The 15,228-nt window shown below is 39.2% G+C and overlaps 1 protein-coding gene across 3 annotated transcripts in view; it reads right to left on the reverse strand.

Moving 5' to 3' along the window:
• The window catches only part of WDR7 (WD repeat domain 7), a 275,561-nt gene that overhangs the window by 194,859 nt on the left and 65,474 nt on the right, over positions 1–15,228 (reverse strand). For all 3 annotated transcript variants that reach the window (XM_075184972.1, XM_075184981.1, XM_075184988.1), the window contains exons 15-16: positions 4,536–5,305; positions 3,123–3,211 (exon numbers count right to left, since the gene is read on the reverse strand). In XM_075184972.1, coding sequence (XP_075041073.1) covers positions 3,123–3,211; positions 4,536–5,305 — 859 coding nt within the window. The remainder of the gene's footprint in view (positions 1–3,122; positions 3,212–4,535; positions 5,306–15,228) is intronic.

Genomic DNA, 15,228 nt, shown 5'->3' on the forward strand with positions numbered 1-15,228 from the left:
AATCTAGAAGGAATATCGTAATTAGTGCAGAGTACAGAGATAATAATTATCAGCCAGGACTAAACATTGTCAGTGATTTCATGTCCATATAGAGCCATAAGTAATAGGATACAAAGGTGTGTGGGTCAGGGATTCATTAAAGCATTATTAAATTAAGCATCATTTTTTTGCTTGTGACAACAATATTTTGCAATACTCTCAGGTTGTCTAATCCTTTCCTGAAGGCTCTTCCAGAGGGGAATTGGTCTATGACAGAGACCAATTAAGTTCACCGTCCACATGGACCCTAATGAAAGCAATGAGGTGACCACCAGATAGTGTGTTCTCCAGGTCACCTCACTAATAACCTATCCACTTCTTCCATGATACCATCAACGCTACAGAGAGAACCGTAAAACAAAATGAACAAACACAGCAGAAAAAGTACGCACCGATGTATAAATACTGGTGATCGAAACAGATTGAGTGACGCAGGTCTGCTACGTAAATAGCAAATAAAAATATGGCTATGCTTTTGGGATAAATTAAGGGCTACGTGTAATTTGTATAATGTAAAAGTAATTCAATAAATACCCTCCTGATCATGTAGCGGTTCATTTACGTTTAAACATAAAATAATAGTAAACACTCAAAATCATGGAACAAGCGTAGTTATTTTGACACCATGATTGCTTGATTAGTCTCCTTGTGGTCTGTGTTCATGTATTTTTGTTAGACAATCCTGCTAACCATCTAATGACAGCTCCACAACACGGACATGAACGGCTTTGCGTTTCAAGATATGATGACCTGGGTTTTGTCCCCTACTTGGGATCCCCAGGAAGGGCTGGAAAACACAGGGCTCACATACAGGTAGGCTACGTGACTAATCCCTTTACACAGATCTCTGTGTAATTAAGCAACACAGATTTTACCTACATTTTTTTTATTTACTGGGGCAGCACTGTGGTAAGCATTGCTGTCTGACGGCGCTGGGGTCATGGGTCCAATGCCAAACAGGGCCCTATCTGTGTAGAATTTATATGATCTCCCCTTCTTTACGTGGGTTTCCTCCCACACTCCAAAAATATACTGGGAGGTTAATTGGCTTCTGACTAAATTAACCCTAATGTAACACGTAGAAGAGCCATAATAACGAGGGTGACATAATAGAATAATCACAGTCTAATGCTCTCCCTCTTACCCGCTGGTAAAAAGTGGCTTTAGAACGGGGGTGGTACAAAGAGGCAGCACTGCAACCTATCAATTCACTAGGAACAGGTGACATCATAATGTGACTCAGTGATGTCACTGCCTACCAGGGAATTGATAAGCTGCATTCTAAGAAAAATTGTTTCCGGACACCAAGCGGCTGCAACAAGTGGATTTTAAAAGTAATTGTTATTCTTTGAGATACATTGATGAGTACATTGTTGGGGTCTCTATTTGATCTATATCAGTGTATGCTATTGGACTCGCCTGAAAGTGTAATAAACGCCATCTGCAAAAACCAATATAAAGTGTCAGAATAAAAAGGGAGTTTGCAAAAATATGACTTACTCATGAAAACAGACTCCAGATCTCCAGTATCTAACATTTTATGTGAAGCCCAGGGGAGTATAGGTACAATCCTAATCAATCTTTCATTATCTCCATGTTTAAAATGCTGATGACATAGTTAAATGTCAAATACTTGGAAATGGCTGTGTAAAACATAACTCTAGACATAGAAGCAGATGGTCGGTATGAAGGAGCGGATGACATTGTGGAGAGCTGCACCTAAACCGCTCTCTGCCAGAAATCTTATCTCTCGTTCGCAATCCAGATAAACAAAACAGAATATTTTCCCAGAACAGGGATAAAGAATTTCAATTGGAAATGTATTTATTTTTTTCTTTAAAATTAAAGCCACTCCTAAAATCGGTAGCTCCTGCATCAACGTAGTACAATTTGGCCACTCGAGTGTTAATTTATTACTGTCTCCACCCAAAGACAGAGGGTATGGTGGTGGGATCATACACACAGTGGAGTATGACCGAATCAACATCCATATCACCGTGTACAAGCACTGGCTTCCCTCCAATACTGCGTCACTGTGAAGGTTCAGGCACCCACAAGAAGCAACGTCAATGGTGGTAAAGACCGTCAAAATAAAATAACTACTGAAGTTGCCAAATTCACTCCAGGTTTTTGTGCGTCACGTACAGAAGGTAGCTGGAAAACGTAGAATAGATATAATATGAGGAATTTGGGTACAGGTCAAAGAACAGGGGGAGTTTGAATTGCCAGCGACGTGACGCACAGACATTGTGATGCTCACATTGGCGGAAATTACAACAGGAGCCTCCACTCATTTTTTTGCCATAACACTGGCGCAAACTGTCTCCCACCAAACTGAACCTCCCCCACAGAGTCTAATGGACCAACTGACTAAAGTCAACTAAGCAAATACTTTTTATTTCAATACCACTATACTGTAAAGCTGTCCTTGCCCAGGAGAGCTAACAATCCATTTTTGTAAAGTTTTATCAAGCAATAAGTATAACCAATAGACATATTGGTGTCCTCCCCTTCCCTTCACCAGCATGGTCTAGCTTTCGTTGGGTCTTCTTTAGCCCAGGTCTACTTCACGTTGGACATTACCATCACTCACTGTCCCGTAAATAACTTGATCTTCAGTACCAAGTTATCTGGGTGTAACCCGTTAATTAGTACATTCCTGCGTAACTTTTGAGGCGCCATATAAATAAAAGATAATATTAATTGGATAATAAAGTAGTTCTTGTGTGAGGAACACAGGCTTCAGTGGTCACTAGGTCATAGGAAACGGACAGGATATCTAAGAACATTGATGTAGTTTACAAAAGAGCTGCCTCCTGTGGGTGGACGAAGGGTCCACTTTAAAACGTGCTAAAACAAACACTCAGTAAGTGGAAACACAATTCTCCTACTGACTGCTTTACAAATATTACACCTAATTAAAAGGAGCACAACTCAAACCATTACCCATCCTAGACCGATATCCTAGATTGTAATCAGATAGATCAATAACGTTCACACTGAGAACTCTTTCTTTTCTATAATACCGAGTACTTAAGTGTTGTGGGGGAAGATGTTGCTGTAGCTTTAAACACTGCGGTTACCTTGTTTCATCTGTCCTTGCATGTAGTTGCTGGAGCTCTGCGGGGAGACCTTTCCTTTCATCGACTCCGGAGACCCAGACTTGGGAGGCCTGCAATAAATACAGCGGTACTAATGAGCATTCAATGGACAGGTCTGCCCGAGCAGCTTATAGAAACAATCAGGAGTTAGCTGTGCTAAATGTTTCTCCTGAGATAGACCGTACAGTGCAGTGATGGGCAACAGGTGGGTTTAGGGTGGTGTGCGGCCCTCCGAGCCTTCACCCGCGGCCCTCCCTGCTTTATTGCCAGATGTGTTTGTTATAACTTGTAACTTTTGTTTAATACACCTGCTGATAGACTCCTATCTGTAATAACCTATTTATTTGATTTAATGTCTTGTGTTAACTTATTACTGAGAATAAGGGTAATGTGCGGCCCCATTTAAAGGTTAGAGGAGTGCACCATGCGGCCCCCAAAGTGTTTCGGGTTGTCCATCACTGCCACACAGGAGCACGAGCTAATCACTTCAACATATCAATTGTGCATCTTTTAGCTTTAACCAACTACAGCAGAATCTCATTGTCGCCATTAGAAAAATAAACACTGGGTCCAAATTGTGGCTAGCTAAGTGTTCTGGAATTACAAGCCCCAAGACACCCTGCCAACAGAGGCTAGCAGGGTCAGCTGGAACTTGTAGTTCCTCAACAGCAAAAAAAAAAGCCACAGGTTGTCTAAGACTAGCGTAGATCATAATTTCACAGTGGCCAATAGTCTTGAAAAAGCCATGAAAATATTTTACAAAATGCCATTAACAAAGGATGTTTTGTGTCTTTTAATACCATGACCATGTCTATTGAGTGATGCAAGTGTGTCTTGATTTACCATTATTCCTGAAGAACTGCCTCCTAAACGCACATTTTTGTCACCTAAACAGTGTTAAAATGTTATACTTTAATATCAGTTTCAGCAATGAGCCAATTTGAGGGCCAACAGCAGCGTAATATTTTATCACATATAAAGAGTTGGACTATTTCTACCGACAGGACCTTACCACCATGACAATGAATGACTTCATCATGGTGCTGATGGTTTGGTTATGTTCATCACACCAGAAACTTGGTAACACAATGCAGGACATGTGCAGAGTTTCTGGCCAGGAAAATTATTTCTCACTACTTATTATTGTATTTGAATGACAAAAGGAAGCAAATGACAGTGAAGCTATTTATACAATTTAGCTACTGTGTCTGAGAAAATGGTAATTACCGCTATATGAAACAAAGGCCAAGATGACACAAAAGAAATAATATACCAGGTGCCCAATTCGTACTATAAACATAAAACGAACATCAGCCAAAAACACGTAAAGAAAAGGTGTAAAAGTTACTGCATATAGATTAATTTCTTCATTGACGAGTATATCCAGCTGTGTACCTTTGAGGGGCCTTCTTCATATGGTCTCCAATGAACGTTGCATTGGTCATGCTCATCAAAGTGTTGGCCAAGGATATAAGTGACAGGAGATGCTGTGTAGTGACGGCCCGGGACACTCCGTAATTGCCCTTTCCGAGTCCTTCGCTAATTGACGTCTTCCTCACCACAGCTACGTTTTTGTCCGCTGCTTTGCAAACAGACTGATTGAACCCGGGGAGCATCAGCGACATGTGGCCGCCTCTTGAGAGTAGGCCAAAAGAAACCGGGCAATGTGGCTTAAGCATCCCAAGACGTTCGAGGCACACCTCGTCTAATCCCGCATTCAAGCCCCAGGCATGAAGACAAGACATGAAGAGCTTGGCGGTGTCCATGGTTAGGTTGTACTCTAGTAGGGTTAATGGTTTAGATTTACTGGAACGGTACTCTGGGTCACTTTCATCCCTTTTCTGTCGCATTGCTTCTCCATCTTCGTCGTCATCGTCAAGTAGATGTTCTTTAATGTTCTCTTTGATGGTTTCCTTGACCTGTTGGAACAGTACGGCTGCTCGTTTACCAGCCAGAAAAGAGCCTCCTTTGTCAGAACTGCCAGATGCTTTCTGCAAACTCTCTGGGGAGATAAGGGCAGTATTTGGCCTGGAGGCTTCTTCAGTGAGTAGCTGAATAATCAGAGCTTCCACATCAAAGAAGAGCAGGTGTATGTCCGAGTCAGTTACATTTGTCTTTATTGCTTGAACCATCAGGGAGTTATGCGAATATTTAGGCAAATTCCCCTGCAAAAAAAAAAAAAAGACAGAAAAAGTGTCACTATGAAACATGTGGGCAACTATCACACAGACAGCATATATTATGTGCTTAAAATTAGCAAAAGTTGCAAAAAAAAAACCTTTAAATTGACTGGTAAAATATAGGTGAGATTATCTACGACCAGTGTCCCTTACATCAATCCAGCACATTATCACTATACATTAGAGATTGGACTTCGAGTTTCACAGAACTTTGGCCAGAAATGCTACCAAAGAAGTTATTTTATGGTGGCATAAATGTGACCAAGCCCTTTAGATGAACAAGGGCCAAACCACAGCAGGACACTTTCCTAAAACTTTGATAGATGCGGGCATGAAAGTGAGGGATAGGGAAGGGCCTGCTCATGAGTGAGCTTAGTCTAGTGGGCAGAGCTGAGACGAGAGGAGGAAGGGTGTACCGCTGAAGGGTATAGGTTAGAGTAAAGTAGACTCTTGAAAAAGAGGTGCATTTACAGAGTATGTTTAAAGAGTTTAAGACTGGGGACTGACCAGGAATGGCAGGGAAGTTAAACAGGATAGTAGTGGCCCCGGAGGAGGCTGGTCGACTGGAGTAAGAGGTGGTTATCAGAGGAGGGGAAACACTGGTCAGAGGCATGATCTAAAACAGCATCAGGGAGAGTATTGACAGACGAGATTTGAGATGTATGAAGGGGTGGTGGTGTTGAGGCCTTATAGGTGAGGGTGAGTAATGATGAAGATATAATGAGCCAGTGTAGGGATGTGAAGAGTGGTCCAGCAGATATGGGGCAGCTAGAAGAAAAGATTAGTCTTGCCGTAGAGTTTAGGATGGAGTGAAGAAAGGATAGGGGTGAGGAGAGTTAAAGACCAGAGAAGGAGGGTGCAGTTGGCAAGGCAGGGGGTGGAGGGAAAAGTTTGTTTGCGTCTTTGGTAAGAAAAGGACATTCTTACATTATTGTGGAGGTGAAGGCAATAAGACTGCGAAGATACTGGATGTGAGGAGCAAAGTAGAGGACAAAGTCAAGGAGATGTACAAATAGAAGAGATGTACACTGATAAAGTCAGAGGGCTTAGAACAGAGCCTTGTGGATCCACAACAGATAATGGGGATACAGGGATGGGGAGGGGGGGGTCTCAGTGGTATGTTGGGGACAGGAGATAAACTGCTGAGTCAATAAAAGGGTCAGAACAAGCAAGATAGGTGGTTGTACACAAGCCGCTCAAGTAGTTTGGAAGTTAAGGTTAAGAGAGAAATAGGGAGTAGTTTAGTGACAAGAAGTGGATCGGCACATGTCTCCCAAGGGTAAGCTTGGGACTAGACTACAAGCTTTCAATGCTCTATGGCCAAAATGAAGGGCCTTGAAAGTTTGCAATGATGTCCCCTACAGCTAACACTGAAGATATTACACCTTTACATTTCTTTAGCTATTTTTGTTCGCAAATAAATAAAAATCATCATATCATTTATTTATGGCTTAAACAGAATAAAACGTACAGAAAAGTAAAAGTTTGGAACAACTTAAAAAGAAAGTTTACAGTTCCCTTTAACAATCAGATGAGACGAACGAACAATCTGTCACGTCAGGACAAGGCTGAAGGATACACAGTTATCAGGATCGATGCAGATAGAGGGTCAACGAAAGCACATAAAAAGTGACAATACACACAAAACAAAAAAAGTAGGCCATCTAATGTACCCATGTAAAAATATAAGATATATAGCAATAATAAATATGATTACTTTCTCCAGAACTCTGTTACATGAAATACATGTACAATATACCTCCACAGCTGTGTGTATTATCAATTTATTAGAACAGTCTTGTTTTGTCTGGTGAATTGTTGTTGTTTTTTTCAATTTTGCAATTAAACTTTTCATAAGTTGTTGTATAACATAATATTCTCAATATGGAGTTTTTAAAAAAAATGTTTATAGGGTCAACCTAAAATATATGCCTTTATTTTTTAACTAAACCTTTCCTAATGTCACTATCAGACCTCTTGCAAGAAGGCCCCTCACTCCATTAGCCTCAAGTTACGTTTCTGTACTGTAGGCAGTGTGTGTGTGTGTGTGTGTGTGTGTTTTATCCCTGTACACCGCTGCAGAATATATTGAGGCTTTATAAATACTATACGAGAAAATGAACTCACTATTGAAAACGATATAAATATTGAAAGTCACTACGGAGTTCTTGTACTATAGAGCTTGTCTAAAGGGCACAGACAGACAATTGGAGATTACTTCTAATATGCATAAACATTTTAAATCAGTAGCAGAAGCATTATTCCTTATAACACAGAAGTGTTCCTAATGAACATGGAAGTGATGACATCAGAACTTCTGTAAATAATATCTATAAATCAGGAGTTTATAAATCCATCAGCACTTGTATATATTATTATTATTATTATTATTAATAGTCCACTTTTCCACCAGCTCTCTTATACACTACGTGGCATAAAAGCGATACATTAGCTTGGAAATGTAGCAAGGAGCCCGAGAGACTCTAGATAGAGCAGTACAAAGAGCACAGCCGTTACAACTCAAGCAGAAAAAGCAGCTTAGCACAGACACGGGAAAGGCAACAACCCTAATGCACAGAGCCTAGGTTAGTGCTGACCCCGGTGCCTTTTATAAGCTGCACTACAGGACAGAACGCAGCAGCTGGGAAGGAGGAGGCGGTAAACAAAGGGTGTTGCCAACCTCGGGGTTTGCAGTAATTGTATATAAAAAAAAAAAAAAAAAAAAAACCTTTCCCTTCTACAAAGGCTGCAGAAGAGTGAAAAATGCTTCGTCTATGTGACGGGAGAGAGGAATATTCTGTTCAGCGCCGCAGAGGTTAAAACAACGGCCCTCCCTGTTTGATTAATATTGTATGCTAAGTTGCTTGGTACTGACAAAGAGGCAGAGATGCATTATGATTTACAGTAAGATGGTATTTAAGAACCAGACAAACGGCTGAAAAAGCTGCATTTAGAAATTGCACGTTGTTAAATCTCGGGGATCCTCAGAAGACCTGAATATGGGAGAGTCCGGGCAGGCGCTTCCCTGGACGTAGTAAAGTAAGTGCACCCCACCTGAACGCGGATGGCACGTCGACAACTGGAATAACGTGTGCCAACATTTCACCATCTGAAGAGCACAGTGGTACCCGTCTCTCCTTAGCAAACATCCAGCAGCATATTAAGTATCTCTGAGAGTTAAATATCTCGTTAAATAAAGGGAAAAAAAAAAGTGTGAACAGAAATCATCAGTACATGAAAATATTTAATAGCAATATAATGTGCGTTTAATATAAAGCAAATTGATTTCCATTTGCTTACACATTAAACATACTGGGCCTAAGTCAAATATAAACTCAATTTGCACGCAAGTTGCAATTAAAAAGAACAACAACAAAAACCACAGATCCTGAGTAGTTCCGACCATACACAAGTCCAAGCGGATGTCAAAATGTGTTTCGACTTAAATCTGGGTATAAGTACGCTCTGCCTACATGTTACTTGCTGTACATTAACAGACAGAACAGTGCAGGATAGGCACATGCAAATGTGTAAAAAATGTTATCTTCAGAAAGCATAGGAAAAAAAAAATGTATATTAAAAAATAAAATTAACTCTAAACACTATAAACCATATAAGTATAGTGCAAGTCTAATTTACGCTAGGACATGAATTGCAGTCAACGACACTCATGGAATCAGGTCCGGTTCCATGAGTGTGCAGCGCTATTTTACGCAAGATGTGGCGCTCAAAGGGTTAAATGTCTGGACGTGAATTGGGCCCAATATTGGTAAAATGTAATCAAGGGGAAACTAGAGACATAATAAAACGGATATTATGTATTAATAATAGTATTAACTCTGAATTACTAACTTATTTTGAAGCAGTGATTTACCAGGGGGTACAAGTCAGGTGAAAAACTCAATAGTGAGAAAATAAATAATCCGGAGGGGAGGGGGGAGCTATTCTCTTTTGTTATGCGATTTTGCTCTTGTTAAAAATGTATAAGTGTTAAAAATGCAGTCGTTTTACAATCCGCACAACTAATTATTTATGAAACGACGCGGAATCTTGTGACAAAGGAAATTCAACCCTGGTAGTGAACAATCGTTTTGAAAAGAATTAAATGAAAATCAGAGGCCGGGTCTGAGAGAGTCAGTGCAATGAACGAGCACCTTGTAATGCAAACCTCAGCAGTGACTGGACAGCAATGATAGAGCTGTGAAACATCTGTATAACTACACACAGCGAGCTGTAATCCTAAAAGTGCCTCATAGCTACATTGTAGTCTCATTCCTTATTGTACCAGTAACTCTCTGTGCCAGAGGTCATTTACTTAGTATTAGTGAACTACTGTCTGCTCTACGATTTTATACCTCGATGTATTCATTCCGGTGAAGGGTTGGAGGGATAGATATATAACATTTGTTGATAAGTTATGTACACCCCTTAGAGTGGCAGCCTTCTAGAATGTCTGGCACAAGAGATATTTCTTATCTTGGCATAATCTCTCTTTGATACAATAGAACCATATACAAAAGTGCATTCTAAAATAATAATACTTTTTAACTCAACTTGTATAATTGTGTATAAGACAGAAATGTACAAAACAAAATGTTGATGAACAACAGAACACTGTTACATTATTGCTTCTGAACGCTCAGTTAGATCTGTGTTTGAGAGATGCTTAGGTCAAACTTTTACGGCTTGCTCATTTCATTACAATAAATATTCCCATTCAGAGTAATGGTGCGTTATACGGGTAATTGAGAACTAGCTCTAGCAATTGGGTTATTCTCTCCAAATATGTGCAATCTATATCAAACTCTTCCTCGGGTAACCTTCATAGGTCTCCCACACCATTTACACCTTTTTTCTTTTTTGAGAAACAAGGGAAGGTAAGAATGTGTAATCTATGTTTTACCACTAATATTAGCAATTTAATATCAAATAAGCCTTGGCTTTAATTTCATTGTAAATCCACAAAATGTGAAAGTGCAGATACACCCAAACACAAAATCAAGGACTACACAAATCATCTCAAAATAAAAATAAGAACACTTGAAACAATAAATAAAAAGCAACACGAACTATAAACAAACATCTACAAGACTTCATAAATGGATGTACCGGCAAACAAATTGACCATTAAAAATAAAAGCACAAAAACACAAAGTCATTAAAAACCAAAATACAAGACCTAAAAAAACCAGAATACTCTGGAGTCACAGACCAGGAGGTCAATGTCTGATGCCGTTTGCGGCTCTTCACCTTCTGTGGTTTAGCTTGGCCCGGAGCTTTTTGCGCTAGCAGCATGCTTACCCCTAACGAGCTGATATAGTATTCCTGAGAGGACCAGGAGTCTATCGATCCGTACTCAACACTAGCGTGGAGCGGTAGACAGAGACCCAAGTGTAACCAGGCCAGATCCTGTAAGCTGCATACATTAGCCGGTTACGGAGAGCTATCTCCAGGTGGAATCTGCCCGCTTTAGGTTACCTGTGTACCAGAAGGAGAAATGTTGGGCTGGTGATGGAGGTTACTGCACAAGAGGAACGGTCAGGCATCAAATTTAAAACTAGAACCCAGCCTCGCATGTGCCGCGGGTCATACGAAAAACATTTTCGTATAGAAGATGTGTCTTATCGAAGTTCAATATTAATAAATATAAGTTAGCCTCAAAAATAATCTTGCCATGTATTTTTTTATATCGTTCTAAAAGACATTTTAGTAAGTAAATAATTTAAATATTTATAGCAAAAGAACTTATAAATGATACAATTATTTTTGATATCTACAGAATGTTTTTAATTTTTCATAAGGCTGCTCATTAACAAAATATCTAAGTCATATTTTTACAGAAAAACAGTAAAGAATTAACATTGAGATTTTTAAATTGTATTTTAGCCCCAAATCACTTCCACGGAACAAAATATGATTTCGGTCTCACAAATGAAAGGTTTTTATTACATCTATGAAGAGTGCAGACTAACAGCCTGCACAGCACTATAATAGTACAATGAGGAGTGTAAGCTCACATCTGCAATAACAGCGATGTACTTTATATCTTATATACACATTGTGAGCCTCCACTTAACATGGATAATAACAATTTTACTTAAGATTTTCCTTCACTATTTTGAAATCTGAATATATAAGAGATGTTCTCACCAAGTACAAGAAACTATTATCATCTGTACTGTGATCATTCTACATATATTAGTTATGTAAAAGAATTTTCTATTTTATAGTTTGGATTTCCACTTCTGTATATGAATATATTTATCAGCCAAATGCTTTCTATACAAAAGGAAAAAATGCCACATTATTTAAAATATGATTCATTCTGATAGATGTTACACAGACCAATGAATTCTGAGGACATTTAATGTCAGTTTTAGTTTACAGCAGTTAAAGAGACAGATTATATGAGATATAAAACAAGCTGCTTGTATGAATACCTGTGTAACCGGCAGCGAGAGTTGCGCTATCCAACAAGTCAGTCATGTGACAAGTGACATCACCGATATATTTTATTGGTAGTAATTTCAGATATTTGTGTCACTTATGCGCTGAATATATATACCTCTTGTAGCAATTAGAAACAAAGTAAATTGCATTTTAAGTTTAATTCTCTATCCAAAGGGGCATATTTAATTGTCCGCAGTTTCCGCCGCGGAAAAACTATTACCAGTATTACGGTAATAGTAAGCTGGATTTTAGCTCACAGCTTCCTGACCCGCGAGCTGAAATCCAGCGAGAAAAGTACCGTAATACCGGTATTTATGCACACTATTACCGTAATGACAGTAATAGTGCGCACGCCGCGAGAATTTTGGCTGTAACGCCAACAATAGAATATGCCCCAAAGAATAATATTTAAAGCTGGCATCTAGGCCTAACTCTCCCCCCCCCCCCCCCCTCTCTGTTCAATGTACACATCTTGTCATCAGTGTACCTGGAACTGACCGACAGTGGAAAACATGTTACTTGCTACAAACTTCTAGAATGAAGAGAAAATAATTGTTTCTCACAAGTAAACTCCCTTGTCCCTCCGTATATCTCATCCTTGAGCTCTACATGCCACTCACGTCAAGGATGTCATATCCGTACCTAACCTCCACGGTGGGAAATTTTAATTGACATTGTTTTATTGAGACAGTGTCTTACATTACAGGGGGGGGGGGGCAGAGTGTGTCCGGGGTTTGTCCTTATTTATAACAGTATTAGTAGCGGAAGACCCATAAAGAATCAGCAACATCGGACAAGCAGAATTGTAAAGAAGGTTTGTAGTCTTATTAGATTTTGCCAATTACCGTGTGAAGGTCTCGATATAAAATAAAAATATAAAATATCAATGAGGACACTGAAACTCGACACCCGTCCTCAACACAGATAACCATAAATACCTCGTGCCATTTCACCAAACTAGAACATTTTCTTCACTTATCTTTGTTGTAGCATCGCACTGGAGGAGTTGTCCTGCTCCAGGTCAAACATAGTGTAGCAGTCATTACAATACGTCCTGTAATATCAGTGTCCTATACAGGTTAATTTTAATTAATTAATTTTGAACTTCTTTTCATATAGACGTGCCTGTAACACCACAATGGTCCAGCAGCAGTGTGACAGGAACGTTACAACACTACGTCACGCTGTTTTTATTATTATTTCGGCACTCAGATTGGCTGCAGCCCTTTCCACCTCAAACCTGGCGAGCCTCGGACATGCAGGCGTTAGCTGACCTGACTCACTCTGTGCTGCTGTTCACAGTCTAATGATCTAACTGGCTGCAGGTTGTATTAGCCCCGCCCACTTGATCTCCTGCATGTCACTGTGTAGTCTGTTTTGAAAAACGAGTGCAATAGGCGCTCTGACTTCTCTCAAATGCACCTAAAAAAAAAAAACAGCAAAAACAGGGATTTCCTTTATAAGAAGTTGGACATTTTTTTTTTTTTTTTTTAGTACCTGCCCCTAAAACTAGACAGATAAATATAAGTCTATAGCCCATCTTCTGTGACCCTGTGAACATAAAGACCTTGGGGTGATCCCGAAGTAAATTAAATATTAGGCCAAAGTGCTAACCGGCAAATTAACCCGTGACCTCCTATACATTCAATGTATTGTGTTCTCACTATGTACCGACAGCTTAGAATAAAAGGCCAAAGCTACTGTTAAAAGGTTAAATTGATTTTGATTTCCAACTTGTTGCTCGCTCTTTTCTTTCAAGATATCCAGTTATTGGTTGTGCATTAGAATTGTAGGTGCAGTCACTATGGGGAATATGGAGCACAAGAATGACCTGGCAGCGTGTTGCAACCAAATGACTTAAGGACCTGTGGGACGGAAACAAAATTGTAAATAGCAGCTACTGTGAGGCTCCACCCGATCCCGGAATGTAACGGAGGGTCCTGCAGCACTACCAGTGTCCCGCCCCATGACAGATGTTCATGCAGATAGGACACCAGTGCTTAGATAAACAGGCCACTGTTTTTGTCCAATCAGAAGCTGCGTACACAATTTACGTATTTAACAAGGGGGAGAATGCCTCCAAATTATGGTTAGAGAAACAAGGTGTGACAGAGTTTGTTGATATAAAGTTGGCTCTTATAATGAGAGTGCGCAGAGTAATATATTTAACACCCAGAGCCGCCCTCACATTACTATATACAACGAGGTACATGCCTACATCTAAATATATAATGTCAAAGTGTTTGGCATAAGTAACGCTCGATCTGCAAATATTTTTTTAGATTTAAAAAGATAATTAAGTGTATTCAATGAGGACTTAACGGGCCTGATTCATTAAGGAAAGTAAAGTAGAGAAAAAGAAAAGGAAAAGGAAAAAAAAAAAAAAAAAGAGTAACTTTGCACCTTGGCAAAACCATGTTACATTGGAACGGGAGCAAAATGTAAAATGTGAGGACAGATTTATAGTTGGGGTTGGACATGTCCTAGATCAACTTTAAATTTCAGTGTAAATATAAAGTTATATCAAGTATTTATGTGCTACATGAAAAAGCAGCCAGTATTTAACTTATGTGCAAAATAAACTAATATGCACCCTTTACATTGTAACATGGTTTTGTTAAAGAGAACCTTTACTCATTTTTTTTTGCTTACTTTCCTTAATGAAATCAGGCCCAACATGTCTAACAAAAGATTGTAATGTGACTAATAGCGCGAAGTCCATTTTATTCCTTTGTTCAGAAAGAAAGAAGATCTGTGATCGGATCATTCAACACTTCTGTGCACCTAGCACTTACCTAGATCGCCACCTAACCCATACACTTGTGTCACTTCCCAAAAATTTTAAATTTCAGTTTCCCATAAAATCATACAAATACAGAAAAAACATAAACCTGCCATAAAAAAGTTTAGTAGAGTCAATTTATGTAATTGTAGGATCCTCAACTGAATTCACAAATCAGAATAAACCACTTTACACAGTAGATAAATCATGTTTGCAAGACAGATGCAAATATTACTATATTATATGATTTTTTTTTTAACTAAAAATGCATTGTATGCATTCCGGAAACTGGCACGATAAAGCTATACAAGAGCATGAAAGGTTCACAAGTATAGGTTTGCAACAATAATATGGGTTTTATAAGCAAAAGGTTTGTTGTCTGTTACTATTGGACGTTTTCACAATGAATCTATAGCACATAAGAGTTATTAATACCTATAAATTGTACATTTCATTTAGGTTAGAGGAGAGGAAATTTCACAACCAGCTAAGGAAGGGGTTCTTTACAGTAAGGGCAGTCAAGATATGGAATTCATTGCCAGGGAAGATTGTGATGGCAGATTCAATAGATATGTTTAAGAAAGGGTTAGACAATTTTTTAGCGGAAAGGTGTATCCAGGGATATGACCGTTAATTTAAAATAAAGGATAGTAGTGGATATAGGGTAAAAATAGGA

The sequence above is a fragment of the Mixophyes fleayi genome, chromosome 1, assembly GCF_038048845.1.
Source record: "Mixophyes fleayi isolate aMixFle1 chromosome 1, aMixFle1.hap1, whole genome shotgun sequence".
Lineage (NCBI taxonomy): Eukaryota > Metazoa > Chordata > Amphibia > Anura > Limnodynastidae > Mixophyes > Mixophyes fleayi.